Genomic DNA, 18,831 nt, shown 5'->3' with positions numbered 1-18,831 from the left:
AAACATCTGTAGATGGAAAGTATGCCAACAAACATATTGGTTTTGTTCATTTTTGGTTAAGCAAAAATTAACATCTTCAGCCATACCCTATACTCAATTCTTACACACTTATAAACTTTAAGATGGAAAAATACATAATCATTGATAGATCTTAGTAAAATTTTCTGGGTTTGAGACAGAAGATCACCATCATGTCTTCTGCCCTGTTTCCCTGATTTATGAAAAGATGGGTATTCAGAAAACATGCAGTTATTAAGTAATATCAGGAAATGTACTGGGAGCCTTTGAGAAGACATTGTATTCAAGGTGTTAGTGACCTTCAGCAGGCTATGTCTACTACCTTGGGCCTTGTACTTAAGGTTTGAAAAGCCTGTATGTCAGCATGGGTAGGTGCAGCAAGGGTGTATGCTGGAATGCCCATAACAGCCTGCACTGCACACTGCTGGGTGTTATGACAGGGATAACATTGCAACCTGTCAGCAGATACAAGGTTTTTTTCATTATACGAGATAAAAGCCACCACAGTAGAGGAGGGAGAGGGAACCTCTCCATGGACAGAATCTGTGCAGTGTGCCATGGGAAAATCCATCCAGAGTTCACCTGATGCCACATGAATGCCGGGTGCTCAGCATCTGAAGGGCCATAAGATTTACTTGCTATCTATATTCCTCTTTTTATTCTACCTTAGTAAAGCAGCTATTTTATTACACCATTTGTTGTTGTGCCTTTTATATTGATATCCAAAAAAGAACTCTGCATTGTGCCTCTCTCTCTCCACACCCACCCAGTGCAGAACAGGGGAGAATCCATGTTTTCTTGAAAGAGGACTTATTTCTCTTTATTTTTAAGCACATTTACTGCTCCACAGAAATCACTCTTCATGGTCCTTACATAGCTATTCTATGCTTTTGTGCTCAGACCCAGACTTTGACTACATGTAGCTAACATAACGTCTGAAAGCCTACTCTTCATCTTTGTTATTCATTTTCTGTGTTGGCTGAATGGTAATGGATTGCACATTTTTCAGTAAACTGTGTCCTTAGTACTTCATGGAATTCTGCAGCAGACTGCAACAGCAGTACAGTCTTATCCCCTTTTGATGGAAACAACTGCAAAAATACATGGTATTTCTGTTATTAGATGAATAAGAGGGTACTACAATGTAACTTTCTAAATAAATTCTGTATCCTACTCCTTCTTATCACATTGGTAATAAATGTCATTATGTTCAGTTTTCTGTCTCAACAGCCAATGTCACAGCTTTCAACTATGTCAACTACAGTGTTCTTCCTACTTTTCTTTTTTCCAAACATTTAAGTCATATCAGTTGAAACAACATGTGTGTGTATATATATATATATATATATATTAAGATTGATATTCAGTGAGTTTGGAGATTAAATATAGCTTTCCTTCTTCCTTTTGGCAATATAATTAGATGCTGACATCATCAGTAATATAGCACACAATACTACATATATCTAGAGAAAAACAAGATCAGGGCAAGAAGATTCAGAAAAGACACTTGTTCTTGAAGTACGATACTTCATTTTCTTCCAGAAACAGTTTTCTCTCTTCTATTGCATGCTTCAGTGGTCATTATCCAAGAAAATGCTGAATGAGCTTTTAAAATCTATTAACTTTTTTTAAAAAAATTCAAAACTGTCATCCTTTTGTACTTATTTTTTTGTATGTGTGGTTAAATAACCTGAAATTTGACTTTCTTTTCTCCTGGTATTATATATCATGAAAGCTAAATAAAATGTTTTCATAAAATGCTATTTTGTCTCACTGTCACCCAAACAAAATGGATATCAATTAAAACCGTAACATCTGAAAAAATTCCTAGCTTGCTACACTAAGAGAACACTGCAGCTTAAAATGACTTTAAGAAGAGGGAAAACCAGGAGAAAGACTTCCTTTCTGCAATATATATTATTCCAATAAACAGGGGGGAAAAATCTACTGATATATTCTGGATGCAAATAATGATTGTTCAAGAATAGAGAACCACTGTTGTTAATTCCAGGTTTTGTCTCATCCAAACGCAAACTTTGTATTTAAATTTCTGTAAATATTTTACCTGAATTTCTATCAGAACATAACAGCTGATAAATAAAAGTCAACAGTTTCATATCAGATCACTGTGCTAGACTTTGCACCATCAAGTAGGAAACCGCTGTCCCTTTCCAAGCTGTCAATCCCATAATGGCAAGAGGTCACAAATAGATATAATAGAAAACAGGACAGTGAGGGAGATGAAATAAGGTCATATGGCAGAAGTGTTGTCCTGGTTCGGGCTGGAATAGAGTTCCTGTTCGTTTTAGTAGCTGGAGGAGTGCTGCAGCACACTGAGACCCCAGGGGCTCCCCAGGTCCCAGTGCCCTCACCTGTGTGCGGGGGCGGGGGGAGCACAGCTGGAGGGCTGGGCCCCGATTGGCTGATATCCCATGTCATGTGACATTATGCTCACCATATAAAGGCAGGAGAGGGCTGAGAGAGGCTGCCACTTCTGGGAGTGTGGCTGTGGGGCCTTTGTGTTTGGGATTGCCAGCTGGGAGCAGGTGGGTGTTGGTTGGGGAGCAGCTGTATTGTACATTACCTGCTGATATTGCTGTCAGTGTATTATTCTGTTACTATTATTAAACTGTTTTTATCTCAACCCGCGAGTCTCCCTTTGCCCCTCCGATTCCCTCCCCATTCCCAAGTGGGGGAAGGGTGGGTGAGCGGCTGTGTGGCATTTAGCTGCTGAGTAGGCTCAAACCACAACAAGTGTGGAATTCAACATTATTTTTTCAGAACTGTCCCACCATAATCTGCTGTACTTTTAATTGACTAAAAAAAGTAATTTAAAGATGTTTGAAGGGATGCTGTCTGCTTACTCCACCGATAGCCACCACTATTGTCAACTGTTCTGGTTAATCATAACCAGGCACATCATAAAGAAAATGTACCTCTGACGTATATATGCCTTTATATTACAGGGTAAATCTGTACCATCAATACTATGTGGTTGCTGAGCCACACACCTTTGTAATTATTATTTTTATTATCAAAATATTAGTGCTAAAAGTTAAGATGAGGTTAAGGTGGTTTACTTTTTGCTCAACTCCCACTATCAAGCAGAATGAAAAAAATTATGCACATATCTGCTTGTAATTTTATTCTGATTTTATAAGAAATTCAGATTTGTTGGCTTTATATACAAATATAAATATATATAAAGCTTAATTTATTTGTGAAGCAAACAAATACTTTTGTTTTTTTCAAAGTTATCTATTGCTTGCTTCGACTATTTTATCAACAAATTCTATCAACGTTCCATTCTGTTCTTATGAGACATATGTTTTAATTTCATTTCAGGTTAGGTTAATGCAATAACCAACAATCTATTTTTATTAATATTAAACTATTATTTATCAGTTAAAAGCCATAGTTGACACTTTACTTTTGGTCAAATATGACCATGCTAGCTTATTGGTCTTTAATTTATTATCTATAAATCTTTATAATGAATCATGCTGAAGTCTTTTCCCATAGCACAATAACTCTATCCATTCTACACTAGGAAGAAGAAAAAATGGTTCATGAGTTGAATTTCTACTCCTATATTGGAAGTCTGAAATAAAGTCTTTGCTTACGATTCTGTCAACAAGTATAAACTTGTTTAGCTCTGCCATAAAATAAAATGCCAGCATAAATTATCTCTGAGGAAATTAGGTAAATAGGCACCATTCAGTATAAGATGTGACAGGAAGATTCTATTAAAGTTGCATAAGGACTTTCCAAGAGAATTTAGGCCATAAATCACAGTCAAAAGGCTTTTAGTTTCATTCCAAGTTGTAGACAGTGGTGATGCCTGGTTGCTTATGATGGCCATAAACCTGTCATGTCAGTAGCATTCAGATCCCATAATCTCGTCAGGTGACACGACTATGATATTATGTAAAAAAGGCACAGTTAGAAATAGATCTACTTAATGGCATAGAACAGGTATATTATTTTTCAAATTTAGCCCCAAGACACAGTGCATGAGGCAGATAATTTTTACCCTGCTTTGTGTGACTAGGTGAAAGACTGTAGAAGTTGCTTTGCAATATATGATGAAGTCATAGTGGGCGAACTGAGTAATACAAGAGTCTGTGATGAATGACCAAAAGTAAAAGCCACTAAATATTAAAATATTATAAAGTACTGTCAAATTGGTATTGAAAATCCCTTAATAGCATTACTTGATAACTTTGCATCATTACAGTTGTCTCCCCAAGGTGCACATGTAGGTCTCAATAGAATTTAGAGGAATACTTAAAAAGTCATATTAATCAATGGCAAACTAAACTGCATATTATAAAATGAAGTTATGGAAAACACTGGTAAAAACCAGAAAATAAAATAAACAACAACAAATCCACAAAACTGTTCAGCTTTGAAAAGAATAACACATATTTTCATGATCTATGATTGTAGTTGGATAGGATTATGTTAAGTTGAAACTAAGAAGAAACTAAAGCAGAACTGATGTACCTGTCAAAGTCATTGAGAAAGGAAAAAAATAAATGGATTTTTAAGGTTATTTTACTTCAAATTAATTTACTAGTAGTGAAGATAAGAATTCTAAGTATCTGAGAATCACCCCTAAAAATACTCCCTTGTGTATGATCAATCTTCTTTATTTTCCTGTTTTCTATACTGTCAGATTTTCTTCTTTAGATCTGTATATTACACTGATATACTCTATTCCACTATTTCAATTAAATATTCCCATGCTAGTGTAATTTTTCCTTTGTAACATTTTTTTTAAGCTCACAAAATGGTTTATTTATACTCTTTAGCTATACATTTTACTCCATATTCAGCAACATTACTTAGACTAAAAATTGAAATTTGGACCAATTGTATTGGTCCTCATACTACTTGAATGTAATATAAATAAAAAAATAAATAAATAAATAAATAAAGCCCATAGATGGAAGTTACCATTTCTTCCTCCTCTATTTATGATTATTATTGCAGTTTGTATCAACAAAAAAGGCAGTAACATCCTGTCCACCCCACCTTTCTCATAAATATATTGTCAAGATACACTGTCAAATTATGTTTGTTCTATATTTAAATTATCCAGCTTCCACAACAAGTTTCAACGAGAGCAAGCTGATGATTTGGGCTTGCTTTATGGCTTCTAGGAGTTGGGTTGATCCAAATCTGTGACTACCAAAGGTAGCCATCAACGTAAACCTGCAGCAGAGCCGTCAATTTGTGTGCTCATGCTTTAAACACTGTTAAATCCAGTAGTACAGAGGAAAAAGGTATCATTTAGTAAAAGATTTGAGAGTTCCTTAAAATGCATCTGCATGTACTGCAAGCTAGAAAATTAAAAGCCACCTTTATCGGTTACTGCAGAGATGATGGAGTGCTACAATAAAGACTCCATTTACAAAAAGCGCAAAATAGCAGTCCTTAAGAAAAGAAGCAGCCTTAGTTATAATTAACATCCCATTTTTGTGCTAACAGAAGTTCCAGCAGCTTGATACTCCCTTACACAAGTGCAGCAGCAAAGGCCCCAGAAATCATTACAAATGATTGCTAAAGGTAGAACAAAAGCATTGTGATATCAGAGGTACTCAAGGTTTAAATTGTAGTGATATGAGCCAGATTTTTTTTAATGTTTCATTGGCAATATGTTTCTATAAATAGTTTTGTCCTGTATTTGCACAGAAGCAGGATAATAATTGAAAACAGAGTGATTATATACTTTCTACCTTACACGGGAACAAAAAAAGAGGGTTAAATGATGTGTAGTCAAGACAAACATTTAAAATAATCAGGCCCAAATGAAATACATAAAAAACACTTGCTATAAGTTGTTTCAGATCTTTGGTCTGGTGCTATTATTTTTGAACATATTTCAGAATATACCATAAAGTTCAAGAGGATTACCACTACATATGCCCACAGTAGCTTCCCCACTCCCTGAAACTTAACTCAGGTAACCCTAGGCTAGTTAGACTGGAGTATATGTCCCAGACAGAAGAACAGACAACACTCACACAGAATTCAATTCAGTAAGAAATCAAAGGATGAGAATGTAATTATAGGTCAGCTAATATGATCTAATGGAAACCATGTCTTCCCAAACAAACTTGATTATATTCTTTGATGCAATTAGAAGTTTTGAAATGTAAAAATTCATATAGATGTAACCTGGAATTTTGCTAAACATCTAGTTTGTTAACACAGAATATTCTGATTAAACATTAGAGTTATACATGTGCAGTAAAGTACACACTTTTAATTGTTAAATCATTAGTAAAAGGTGAAGAAGACAGTGATGGAATGTGTCCAGAGCAATGGGTAGTGAGTATTGCCTTAACATTTTCATCAATGATCTGTAAAGAAACATAAAATAATTTCCTAAGAAGTCTGCAAATTATCTGTTATGATAAGTAACAGATTTTCAAAAAGTTGTTTGAAATACTTTGTCAAGTATATATCTAAAATAAAGTACATTCTGATAAGCCAAAAGCAAAGTTAGACATCTAGGGAAATGTAATACAGACTATGTCTACACTGTGGGGCTGGGACAGGTGGGAAGGAGCAGGATTTGGAAAAGCGAGTCCTGATAGGATATAGGGCATGTGGTAGATAAACATATAAATATAAACTTCCACTGCTGATACTAGTGGAAAAAAGTGCTAAGGGATCAGTAGATGTGGAAGCAAAATGTGACCAAATATGCATTTCACTCTCCAAAACATTAAAGAAAAAAGAATACATTTGCTTTTGCAAAGAGTTCCCATTTTTTAAGAAAATCATACCTCCTCATACAATCCTCGAGGCAAAAAGACCATCTGAGTCCTATGGTAACTGTCTTATTATGAGAAATGTCTATTTAGTGTGTGGGGGAGAAAGTAATCAATATTTAACTATGGTATATTTATAGGGCAAGAATTCTTAAGAGGTCAATGTATTGGGAAAAAAATGAGAATCAGAGGAGGAAATCAAAGGAAAAACTGACTTCAAAATGGATACTGAGCATTATTCTATATTAGTGAAACTGATTAATTAGTAAAGCAAAATACCAAGAGAATTGAGGGATTCTCTGAATCTTTCTGTCTGTATTTCAGGTAGATGCATTTCTGGTAGGACACACTTCAGGCAAACAAAGCTTTAGATCTGTATTCAGGCAGAACAGGATGCAATTTAATGTCTTGTGAAATGGAGAAGACAGATTAGAGTTAGATGAAATGGTTCCATCCTGCTTAATTCTATCAATCCGTGAAATATTTGTTCTGAAAAATCAAACTACACTGGAACGAAACTAAACCCAGATTTTAAACTGCTATTTGTATTACAAATGTGATTACACCAGAGACTTCTTCCAACACAGCCGACTTCTCTCAGGTATTATTAGAGGATCATGACAGTAGGGGAGACTGTGCTGTCTTCAATGAGATTTAGACCAGGTTGTTAATCCCCAGAATGTTTTTACCAGTCACCGCAGGGGTTATCCAGCTATCACCCAGACCAGCTATCTCATTCTCTTGATGGCTTTAACTGCAAACTTGAGGGAAAATGGAATTCACAGGACAAAAATAGTTTCCAGTCTCTAGAGAATTAAAACAGCACAGTTCTTGCATTCAGAAATATTTTAGCTGCTACTGTTGTAGAAGTAGGATGTATAGATCTATTCACTGTGCATGCTGCATGGCTCTTGTTGACTATCAAAGTCATGATACTTTAAAATTAATGCTCTGGAAAGGTATATAAGGAGCCAATAAAGAAGGCACCAGAAATACAAAGGTAATTAAAATTTTTGTCTTTTTGAATCTAAAATTCTAATTAATGCAGAAAAGATTAATATCTAGTGGGAAAAGCAAAAAAAATAAAGTTTTACATTTGTATAAAAATGTCATAATGATCGTAAGTAATTTCCAGTTACAGTAGAGCATTTTCACAAAACATTTACCTTCATCTTAAAGCCAAATTTTCTCAGATTAAAATATAGCTTTCCAACAGAGATTACAAAATCTAAACACTCTCAGGCAAGGGCCCCGGTGAGAAGAAGGAAGAACAAAGTCCACATTATAAAATGTATACACACCAGGAGAAAATTATCAAGAGAACTGGGCTTGTTCAGCCTGGAGAGAGGAGAAGGCTTTGGGAGCACCTAATAGCAACCTTCCAACACCAACACAGAGGTTCTCAAGGAGACAGAGTCAGGCTCTTCACAACTGTCTCTGCAGCATTTGGTATTGTTGGACAAACCAGACAGACTTTCATACACATCGGCCCTTCTTCAGGTCTGATACAGAAGCAGCACACTTTAAAGCCTGAGGAAGAATTACTGAGAGTTTAATTAGTAAAACTGCATTTAGACACTTAGATTAGGGAAACCAACTACTTTCTGTCAGAGATGGTTAAAATGATACATGAACAACTAAATAACTAAATGTTATAAAAATTATCTCATACTATAGACTGTTTCTACCTGCAAATCTTCTTCTTACTATTTTTTTCATGTTCACAAATTTTTAATACATATTTATACTCCAATATCCCGTTTTACTTAAAGAGACAAATTAAATAAAATGTTCAACTTACTAAACAATAGAAAGTTCAGTCTTCTCAGATATCTCTCTCATTTGTTTTAACTGGTACTAGAAGTAGTGTTATTCTCCACATGGATTAAAAACGGAGCAGCAGTATAAGACATACACTGTCACTGTGTGATCACAGAAATTTAATGACTAGACATAAAGTGACTAGATACTCCTGGATGCAACTCTACATCTAATAGAAGATTATTTTGTAGCTTTTATGAGACCATGTTGCCTTGGTGCTCTTATCCCTTTTTACTCACATTTTTTATCCTTCAGTATTCAAGTGTTCTCACTAACCTGTCCTCTTTCACCTGCTGCTGCCTGTGTCCTCCTTTTCTTCCTTACATTATTAGCCTCTTCCATTGTCCCTCTCCCCAGGTCTCTTTCACTTCTTCAATATACTCAGTCTTATTCCTCTTTACTACCTTTCCTTGGATGCTACTTGGAGGACCACTCAAGGAGCCAAGAAGATGCAAGAGCACAAGAAGTTATCATCACTTTCACATCCTCAAAAGCCCATGGAGTAAAGAAAAAGCAGTCACACCGAGAATCTACTCTGTTCTGGTAGTCCTAAGCCTGGGTCTACTGAGGGTGAATGGCATCTTCAGAACACTACCAAACTCCCAAGTAGCGTCCATCCACTAAATAAATCACTGATTGCTTGGAAATTTTTACTTTATCAAACAAAGGAGAAATCACTCTTTTTGTTGCAGTATGTTCTCGTGATAATCTCACTGCATGAAACACCAATATTAAGTCCCAGATTGTGATGTAAAAAGCCTGCAGTAAAACGACTGTAGCATTTTTAACATGAGTAAAATCATATTTTCTTCCCAACCGCTGCTTCAGGAGAGGTCACAGTATATTAGCAGAAACATTAAAATTTAAATGCAACAAAAAAGCTGGTTTTTGGGATAGACAGCAATAATGGAATGCTTCAGTCTATGTGATCAATATCAGAGGAATTAAACAGGATCTGATAATAGACAGCATCAGACATTTATCACCAGTACTTATAACAGATGTTTATATAGGTAATATAAACTAAAAATTCCCATTACAACTTCACATATCTAGCAAAAAGTGTGCATGTGTTTGGACATAGATGTTAAGTATATAAAATTTCAGCTACAGAATGAGTTAACTGGTAGAAGACAATGCTGAAGTATTTTAAAGAAAATAATTTAATTCCTCTCACGTGAGACAACACCAAAATGAGAGCATATTTTCAGAAGTTTTATTTTTAGTGCACATTGAAAAAGGCTCACATGCTAAGAAGAGGCCAAACTATTTTTGAGACTGTCATCCACTATTAAAAATTTTACCTATGTGTGACAGAACAATGGTTCAGTGTTCAGTGCTGGCATCTACTGAACAGATCTGGATAACAAAGCATGTTCACAGTATTTTTCATTCATTTCTGTCTCAAATTACCATCTTAATGATGAATCATTATCATTAAAGTACACCAACTTCTCTTGGGAACCGGAATGCAAACTGCTGAAACTGGAAACCTTAAAACAAACAATGCCCTGGCACCCCTAAGTCATACTCTACATTATATATTTTTATTTTTGTTACTATCATCACACTTTCCACAATTCAGTATAGGTTTGACATTCACTCTATTTCTTTTCTGTTTAAAAATACAGACACATGCATTAGATGTCTCTGTAACCAATGCTGTGAATTTTGAAGAAATCCGGTAACATTTTTAGGCACACAATTGAAAGAAGGTTTCACTTATTATTTAACAATCTATTTATCCATAACAGCACTGGTTTTAATCTAGGCAGAGGTGCCAGAAAGCAAAAGATTTTCTCTTAGGAGCTGTTTACATTACCCATCCCGAAAGGAATGAGCTAGCCATGCACTTGCTGCTACATATATTAAATTTTTCTCAAAGCACTGTACTGAGTTTTCCACATAACAAATTTGGGATGCTTTGAAAATGAAATTCCACAGATAACTACCAAAAATTAAGCTTATTATGCAAAGTAGCATTAAACCCCAAAAGCTTCATGTGCACATAAACAATGGCTCAGGTAAGTACAAAAATGAACATTTCATTTAACTATTAAACTTTCTAGGAAATAAAATATATACACTGGTAAAAATGGAACCATCTTCTGCATTCATTATGTGGTTTATAAAATTACTGTAATGCTCAATGTAGTGCAATTGTAGTTTATATTTTAGAGCTCCACTATAAAAGTTCTCGATACCCTCTCAACAGCCAGCATTCTGAAATGCTTTTGTTTTTCTATGATTTTTACCTTATGTGACATTTAAAAAGTAGACAAGCCCAGATAAACTGACCAACTGGTGAGAATCTGTTCTACTTTTGTTTAAAGCAATATCCTACAATTTCCATAAGGGAGTACTCCAGTAAGAGGGGAAAAAAAAAAAAAAAAACAACAAACCAAGCCAAAAAAACCCCCCACACCTGCTTTATTCTCTTAGAATAGGATAAAAGCAAAATTGTTTATAAAAATGTTATATATGACAGGTATAGTTTATATCAGATCATATGAAACCACATTGATATCATCAGAGACTACCTTTAGAATGTAACTTGGGACATAATCAGTAGGATTTAAAGTAGTTGTGCCATTGTGCTCAAAATGTGCGGGTGGGGCAACAAAAGCCCACAGTCCTATGCAGGTAGTTTTACCTATGTAATTTTCTTCCCCAATAATCCTTAATTTGCTGCAAGAACCAGTCTTTTGGGAGAAATATAAAAAAAAGCAGAGAAGAGTTATTAATGAAGCCCTTTTATTCTTAATTTCAGTTTTCTAATGCTAGCAACTCCTCCTTGTAAAGGGACTTTTATTTTTTTTTAAAAAAATAAGCATTTTTTTAAACTGCATCTATTAAAATTTGTACCTGTGAAGGTAGTTTATTCATGTAGTTGTGATAATGATATTGATAGTAACTGCTTTTTTATTAACTTTGTCTTGCATGTACAGAAATGGGGTTCTGAGCCAAAGTAAACCAATCAGAACATCAGAGTAAGCATCTCAAGTAAATATCTGCTGCACCCATATTTGAATATAATTATGCAGCTATGGACTATATATGTATTTACACATTCACCAATTTTTAGGAAAGCATGTTCAGACATCAAGGAACACAATGCTAAAAAGCCTCCCTTCAACACACAACATAGAACTTGCAGAGTAAATGACTTTTATAGGAAGGAAGGAGACTGTCTTTTAAATTAATTGTCTTAGAAATAATTGGGTTTATATTCTCTTTTCCTTCATTTACATCTTTCATGACACCAATGGTCATTGTAACAACTTACTGCTAGTCGATTTTAAAGCATTCGTTGCAGGCAGTGTTCATTGCATAGCATGTGATTCTACAAATTCTGTAAAATTAGCTGATCTAGAACTATTGTATCACATTACGATTCCCAAACCCATTAATTTGCATAGGTGTGGCTATTCCTGAATAATCACTGCAGATTAGGTCTTCAGTGGATGCAACAATCAGGTAACTAAAACAGTTGGAAACTGGACAGGTGGATATAAATGTTTTGTTGTTAAGGACAAACAAGTCCTAATCAAGCATAAACAAATTCTAGTTTGTCAGGGTTTTGTAATTTGGCAACATTCACAATATATTTCAAAGACTGCAAAAGGCAAATGGAGGTGACCAAGATACCTCTTATCACCAGATTACTGGAAATACACCATAATCAAATAATTTATTTATCCTCAGATGCCTTCTCAGAAATGTCTGAGCAGTGATTTTCATGGCACATAAAAAAACCCTGTTAAGACTTTTGAAATGACAGTTATAATTAGTGTTACTGAAAGCAGCTAAGTAAAGATATTAACATTTGGATTATAAAATTTTCTTTCATGGAAGATTTCCTCTGAAACATTTAAAGCTTAATAAACCTATATGTAACTGAACTCAGTGTCTTGTGACAAGAAGCATTAGGCAGACTTACAGTGCTACTAATTCTGCCTCTAGTATCTTCTGTCGAGTACTTGGCACTGTTGAACAAGCTTCTAGATAAACAGGAATGCCTTAAGTTAATGCAATCAGACTTGCTAGTAAAATAACTACCATTTTACTAGATGTATTTCTAATGAATATATAATATTCATTAAAGTAACAGAAAGAAAGAAAGAAAGAAAGAAAGAAAGAAAGAAAGAAAGAAAGAAAGAAAGAAAGAAAGAAAGAAAGAAAGAAAGAAAGAAAGAAAGAAAGAAAGAAAGAAAGAAAGAAAGAAAGAAAGAAAGAAAGAAAGAAAGAAAGAAAGAAAGAAAGAAAGAAAGAAAGAAAGAAAGAAAGAAAGAAAGAAAGAAAGAAAGAAGAAAGAAAGAAAGAAAGAAAGAAAGAAAGAAAGAAAGAAAGAAAGAAAGAAAGAAAGAAAGAAAGAAAGAAAGAAAGAAAGAAAGAAAGAAAGAAAGAAAGAAAGAAGAAAGAAAGAAAGAAAGAAAGAAAGAAAGAAAGAAAGAAAGAAAGAGAGAGAGAAAGGAAGGAAAGAGAGAGAGAGAGAGAGAGAGGAAAGAGAGAGAGAGAGGAAGGAAGGAAGGAAGGAAGGGAGGGAGGGAGGGAGGGAGGGAAGGGAGGGAGGGAGGGAGGAGAGGAAGGAAGGAAGGAAGGAAGGAAGGAAGGAAGGAAGGAAGGAAGGAAGGGAGGAAGGGAGGGAGGGAGGGAGGGAGGGAGGGAGGGAGGGAGGGAGGGAGGGAGGGAGGGAGGGAGGGAGGGAGGGAGGGAGGGAGGGAGGGAGGGAGGGAGGGAGGGAGGGAGGGAGGGAGGGAGGGAGGGAGGGAGGGAGGGAGGGAGGGAGGGAGGGAGGGAGGGAGGGAGGGAGGGAGGGAGGGAGGGAGGGAGGGAGGGAGGGAGGGAGGGAGGGAGGGAGGGAGGGAGGGAGGGAGGGAGGGAGGGAGGGAGGGAGGGAGGGAGGGAGGAAGGAAGGAAGGAAGGAAGGAAGGAAGGAAGGAAGGAAGGAAGGAAGGAAGGAAGGAAGGAAGGAAGGAAGGAAGGAAGGAAGGAAGGAAGGAAGGAAGGAAGGAAGGAAGGAAGGAAGGAAGGAAGGAAGGAAGGAAGGAAGGAAGGAAGGAAGGAAGGAAGGAAGGAAGGAAGGAAGGAAGGAAGGAAGGAAGGAAGGAAGGAAGGAAGGAAGGAAGGAAGGAAGGAAGGAAGGAAGGAAGGAAGGAAGGAAGGAAGGAAGGAAGGAAGGAAGGAAGGAAGGAAGGAAGGAAGGAAGGAAGGAAGGAAGGAAGGAAGGAAGGAAGGAAGGAAGGAAGGAAGGAAGGAAGGAAGGAAGGAAGGAAGGAAGGAAGGAAGGAAGGAAGGAAGGAAGGAAGGAAGGAAGGAAGGAAGGAAGGAAGGAAGGAAGGAAGGAAGGAAGGAAGGAAGGAAGGAAGGAAGGAAGGAAGGAAGGAAGGAAGGAAGGAAGGAAGGAAGGAAGGAAGGAAGGAAGGAAGGAAGGAAGGAAGGAAGGAAGGAAGGAAGGAAGGAAGGAAGGAAGGAAGGAAGGAAGGAAGGAAGGAAGGAAGGAAGGAAGGAAGGAAGGAAGGAAGGAAGGAAGGAAGGAAGGAAGGAAGGAAGGAAGGAAGGAAGGAAGGAAGGAAGGAAGGAAGGAAGGAAGGAAGGAAGGAAGGAAGGAAGGAAGGAAGGAAGGAAGGAAGGAAGGAAGGAAGGAAGGAAGGAAGGAAGGAAGGAAGGAAGGAAGGAAGGAAGGAAGGAAGGAAGGAAGGAAGGAAGGAAGGAAGGAAGGAAGGAAGGAAGGAAGGAAGGAAGGAAGGAAGGAAGGAAGGAAGGAAGGAAGGAAGGAAGGAAGGAAGGAAGGAAGGAAGGAAGGAAGGAAGGAAGGAAGGAAGGAAGGAAGGAAGGAAGGAAGGAAGGAAGGAAGGAAGGAAGGAAGGAAGGAAGGAAGGAAGGAAGGAAGGAAGGAAGGAAGGAAGGAAGGAAGGAAGGAAGGAAGGAAGGAAGGAAGGAAGGAAGGAAGGAAGGAAGGAAGGAAGGAAGGAAGGAAGGAAGGAAGGAAGGAAGGAAGGAAGGAAGGAAGGAAGGAAGGAAGGAAGGAAGGAAGGAAGGAAGGAAGGAAGGAAGGAAGGAAGGAAGGAAGGAAGGAAGGAAGGAAGGAAGGAAGGAAGGAAGGAAGGAAGGAAGGAAGGAAGGAAGGAAGGAAGGAAGGAAGGAAGGAAGGAAGGAAGGAAGGAAGGAAGGAAGGAAGGAAGGAAGGAAGGAAGGAAGGAAGGAAGGAAGGAAGGAAGGAAGGAAGGAAGGAAGGAAGGAAGGAAGGAAGGAAGGAAGGAAGGAAGGAAGGAAGGAAGGAAGGAAGGAAGGAAGGAAGGAAGGAAGGAAGGAAGGAAGGAAGGAAGGAAGGAAGGAAGGAAGGAAGGAAGGAAGGAAGGAAGGAAGGAAGGAAGGAAGGAAGGAAGGAAGGAAGGAAGGAAGGAAGGAAGGAAGGAAGGAAGGAAGGAAGGAAGGAAGGAAGGAAGGAAGGAAGGAAGGAAGGAAGGAAGGAAGGAAGGACAAAAAATCAGAAACAAATAGGTGAAGTGGTGAAGTGTAAACTCAGGAATGGATTTTTCTGAGCAGAGGAAAGAAAGGGAATGGGAAAGTATCAAGGCAGACAAATAATAGGTAAATAAGCACCACTACCATTCAACAGAGGATAAAGAAAGCTACTTTTTTGGTAGTAGTAGAGATTTCTTTGGCACATTGAAGTCCCAACTTAGCAAGTGAATGTAATCACTGTTGCTCCACATTTCTGGAGAGCCATAGTTATTCAGGCACAGGACATCATAGCCAGGCTGAAACTGATCTAGATCTGCTGAGCACTCCAGCAGGTAAGATCGACTCCTGTGATGACTTTCATGTCATGAGGGCCAAGTCGGACTCTTGGTATATCCCAAGATAGGAAGAAAGACTGGAAAAGGTCTTCCTCCCACATCCACATCAACCCCTAGAAACTATACCAGGACTACTGTTTTGCCTTATTTAGGCTTCTAGTTATTTTTTCTGTTCATATGCAACAAATCTATTATGAGGAAACTATCCAAATTTTAACAGCAATGTGAAAAAAAGATGTCAATTCACAGAATGAATCAGCTTTCATTTTACTTCTAAATAAACTTGAGATTATGCAATCTGCTTCGGTGACTCTTGGATATGTGTTTTTAAACCTCATTTTTTTTAATCGGTTATCAACACATGCTCACATTTTAATTTATTTAATGTTTCATAGTTTTTAATACTGATTTACTGTTTAAGTGAAGGCTACATGTATTTTAATACTTCTCATAGTACTTACGGGTCTTTCGAGCAGAATCTTCTACAAAAAGAGAAGAAATGTCTTCATCCACACCTGCTTCATTCTTTGCAATACAAGTATACGCTCCTGTATCTTCATAGCGCACATTGCTAATGTGAACCTCACTACCATTTGCTGAAAGGAGAGGAAAAATTCAACATGCAGTCATGCTACAGTACTTTCAGATTATATATTCGGAAGGCTTTCTCTGCACATGCTAATTAAACCATTTCCATTCCTAAATTCATAACTTGGAGGCTTGCCAAACTAATCCAAAGGTATTCAACTGGCTAGTGAATTATATGCACTATCATTCATCTCACAGATTTCCAGAATATCTCGGCTTATTTTGTACTTCAGAGCCAAACATCAGTCTGAAGTTTTATATATGCTTAAATGACTACTGTTGTCTTTAAAATAGGGTAAATATTATGCAACATAATAAAATGTTGCCTTCAGTCACTTGACACTATCACTGGCTTTACACAAAATAATCCATGTTTCCATGGAACACAATGGGCTAAAATTTCAACATAATTTTAATAAAATTACTTTTTTTCTAGTAACCAGAGGCACCTGGCTTTGTTTACGTGTGAATGCAGTGTACAGTAACAGAAAAAACAGGCGCATTGGAATTTTACACCTACGTCAGTGTAGGAGTCTATGGAAACCACTTCAGGAGTTGTATCTCAGCTTGAGTAGGAATGCCAACACTCCAGGTTTCACAGGCAAAGGTCTTTTAAATAATGTTATATGAATAATGATGTGATCAATGATTCATTACATTTTAAATATAGTATACTTGTTCAACTGTAGGATCTATTTTATCGAAACAGCTTTGTGGGTATTCTAAAATATCCTGCCAGTAAGTACAACCACTATTCTAACAAAGAGAAAGCAGAGAAGATACGTGTCTTGGGGAGTAACTGAAAGACATCTTATGAAATGTTTTAGCTTGGACTTCAACCCTTGGTTAAAACTATGTAAGGACAGCTAGTATGGAAAGCACGCACTGATAAATCATTCACAGCCTGTATAAAACAAGAAATATGCCCCTTTACCTTGGAGAGTTAGCTGTTTGGAGAGTTTCGGAGTGATATCAATTCCATTCTTCAGCCAACCAAGTTGTGGGTTGGGTATACCTTCAGCATGGCACCGAAGGCTAGCTGTCACACCTGGCTCCCTTGCTTGGCTCTCTGGATAGACTCGGATGACTGGTGGAACTATAGGCAGGAAAAAATTATAATTTAGTCGAGAAGAGTATTATATTCATTTTAAGAAAAATAACTATAAGCAATTCTAAAGAGTCCTTAAGCTATATATAACAACACAAAGATGTGGTATTAGTCATATTCAGTGATGAACACACATTCAATGATGAACTCTGTCACGGTAAAGTTATGAAGCGGGAAGAATGTTCTCTGAGAAAAACCTTCTTTCACTGAAAAAGCCTGAATTCTAATTCAATACTTTGGGGCTGAGTAATAAGATTGTTATTTTTCCGTAAATTTCTTTATAAAATATCAAAAATGTACAACCAGTAAGTTATGATGTGACGTACAGAAATTGTAATTTTCCTGTTTCACAAACCTTTTCTTTAACACTTCATCTCCACCTTTCCCCTTTCTTTGAAACACCTCTCAGCAATCTATTTTACTTGTATAAAGCATGTAATCACAAAATCACATAATAGTTGAGGTTGAAAGGGATCTCTGGGGGGTCATCTTGCCCAGTCCCCCCGGTCAAGCAGGGCAACCTTGATCCCTGCCCAGGATCATATCTAGGTTTTAGAGTATCTCCGAGGAGGAAGACTCTACCACCTCTCTGGGCAACCTGTGCCAGAGTTTGGCCACCGTCATAGTGTAAAAAGTGTTTCCTGATGTTCAGACAGGATCTCCTGTGTCCTGGATACCATTTGCTTTCTTTACCACATGGGCACATTGCTAGCTCATGTTCAAGCTGGTGTCCATCAGGACTCCCAGGTCCTTTTCTACCAAGCTGCTTTCCACCTGGGTGGTCCCTAACATATATTGGTGCATGGGATTGTTCTTCCCCAGGTTCAGGACTTTGCACTTCTCCTTGTTGAACTTCATGAGGTTCCTGCTGGTCCATTTTTCTAGTCTGTCAAGTTTCCTCTGAATGTCAGCATGATCCCCTGGTGTATCAGCCACTCCTCCCATTTTGGTGTCATCTGCAAACCTGCTGAAGGTACAACTCTGCCGCATCATCCAGATCATTAATGAAGATATCAAACAGGGCATTTATAAAACTCGTCTACTGAGTTTCATTATTAGCAAAACATAAGAGTTGTTGACACCACTTTTCAAAGATTTGGAAACTTGCTGAAGTATATGCTTACCAACCAAAAATCTGCTACATACCACGCATCAGTATCGGCAGAGAGAGGGCATATGACATCACATTGGACATATTTCTATTGATAATCAATGATTAAGCAAGATTGAAAAATCTTGATGTGTAAATTTTTTTAGATGAATAATTATTGATCTTATCTTTAATTATGTATAGAGAGAACTTGCTTGAGGTTGTTTCTAACAACAAATTAACTGTAATGAAGGTTAAAGAAGCATATTTCTTATTTGCCAAAGTTTTGTTTAATGCAGCTTTAAAATTGTGGAATACTTAGCTGGTGTCACGAAACACAGCTGGGTAGAGGATGAAGTATCAGTTGATAATGAAAGAAGATAACAAGATCAAAAATTAACTGCATCTATTTTCGCACAAGATTAAATATTTTCAAATGCTATCCAACTGTTTACAAGAAATGTCCCAGCATGCTGTCCTATTAGAGCATAGAAATGCTTCAGATTTCTACACTGCAAGAAATACACAAATGTACTGTATCTCAGATAGGATGCAAAAATTAGTAGGCTTCAGGGATATTTTAAACCCAGTTAGAGATGAGGGTCTTTTCAAATAATATAC

General features: G+C 37.2%; 1 protein-coding gene across 2 annotated transcripts in view; it reads right to left on the bottom strand.

Annotated features, from left to right (window-relative positions):
• Positions 1-18,831, bottom strand: part of FSTL5 (follistatin like 5) — a 330,515-nt gene that overhangs the window by 55,932 nt on the left and 255,752 nt on the right. For both annotated transcript variants that reach the window (XM_042808092.1, XM_042808093.1), the window contains exons 9-10: positions 16,947-17,108; positions 15,886-16,020 (exon numbers count right to left, since the gene is read on the bottom strand). In XM_042808092.1, the coding sequence (XP_042664026.1) occupies positions 15,886-16,020; positions 16,947-17,108 (297 nt within the window). The remainder of the gene's footprint in view (positions 1-15,885; positions 16,021-16,946; positions 17,109-18,831) is intronic.

Source organism: Tyto alba, unplaced genomic scaffold (genome assembly GCF_018691265.1).
Source record: "Tyto alba isolate M040663 unplaced genomic scaffold, T.alba_DEE_v4.0 Super-Scaffold_6, whole genome shotgun sequence".
NCBI classification, from domain to species: Eukaryota; Metazoa; Chordata; class Aves; order Strigiformes; family Tytonidae; genus Tyto; species Tyto alba.
Note: the sequence above shows the minus strand (reverse complement) of the source record. Positions and strands in the feature narration are given on the sequence as shown.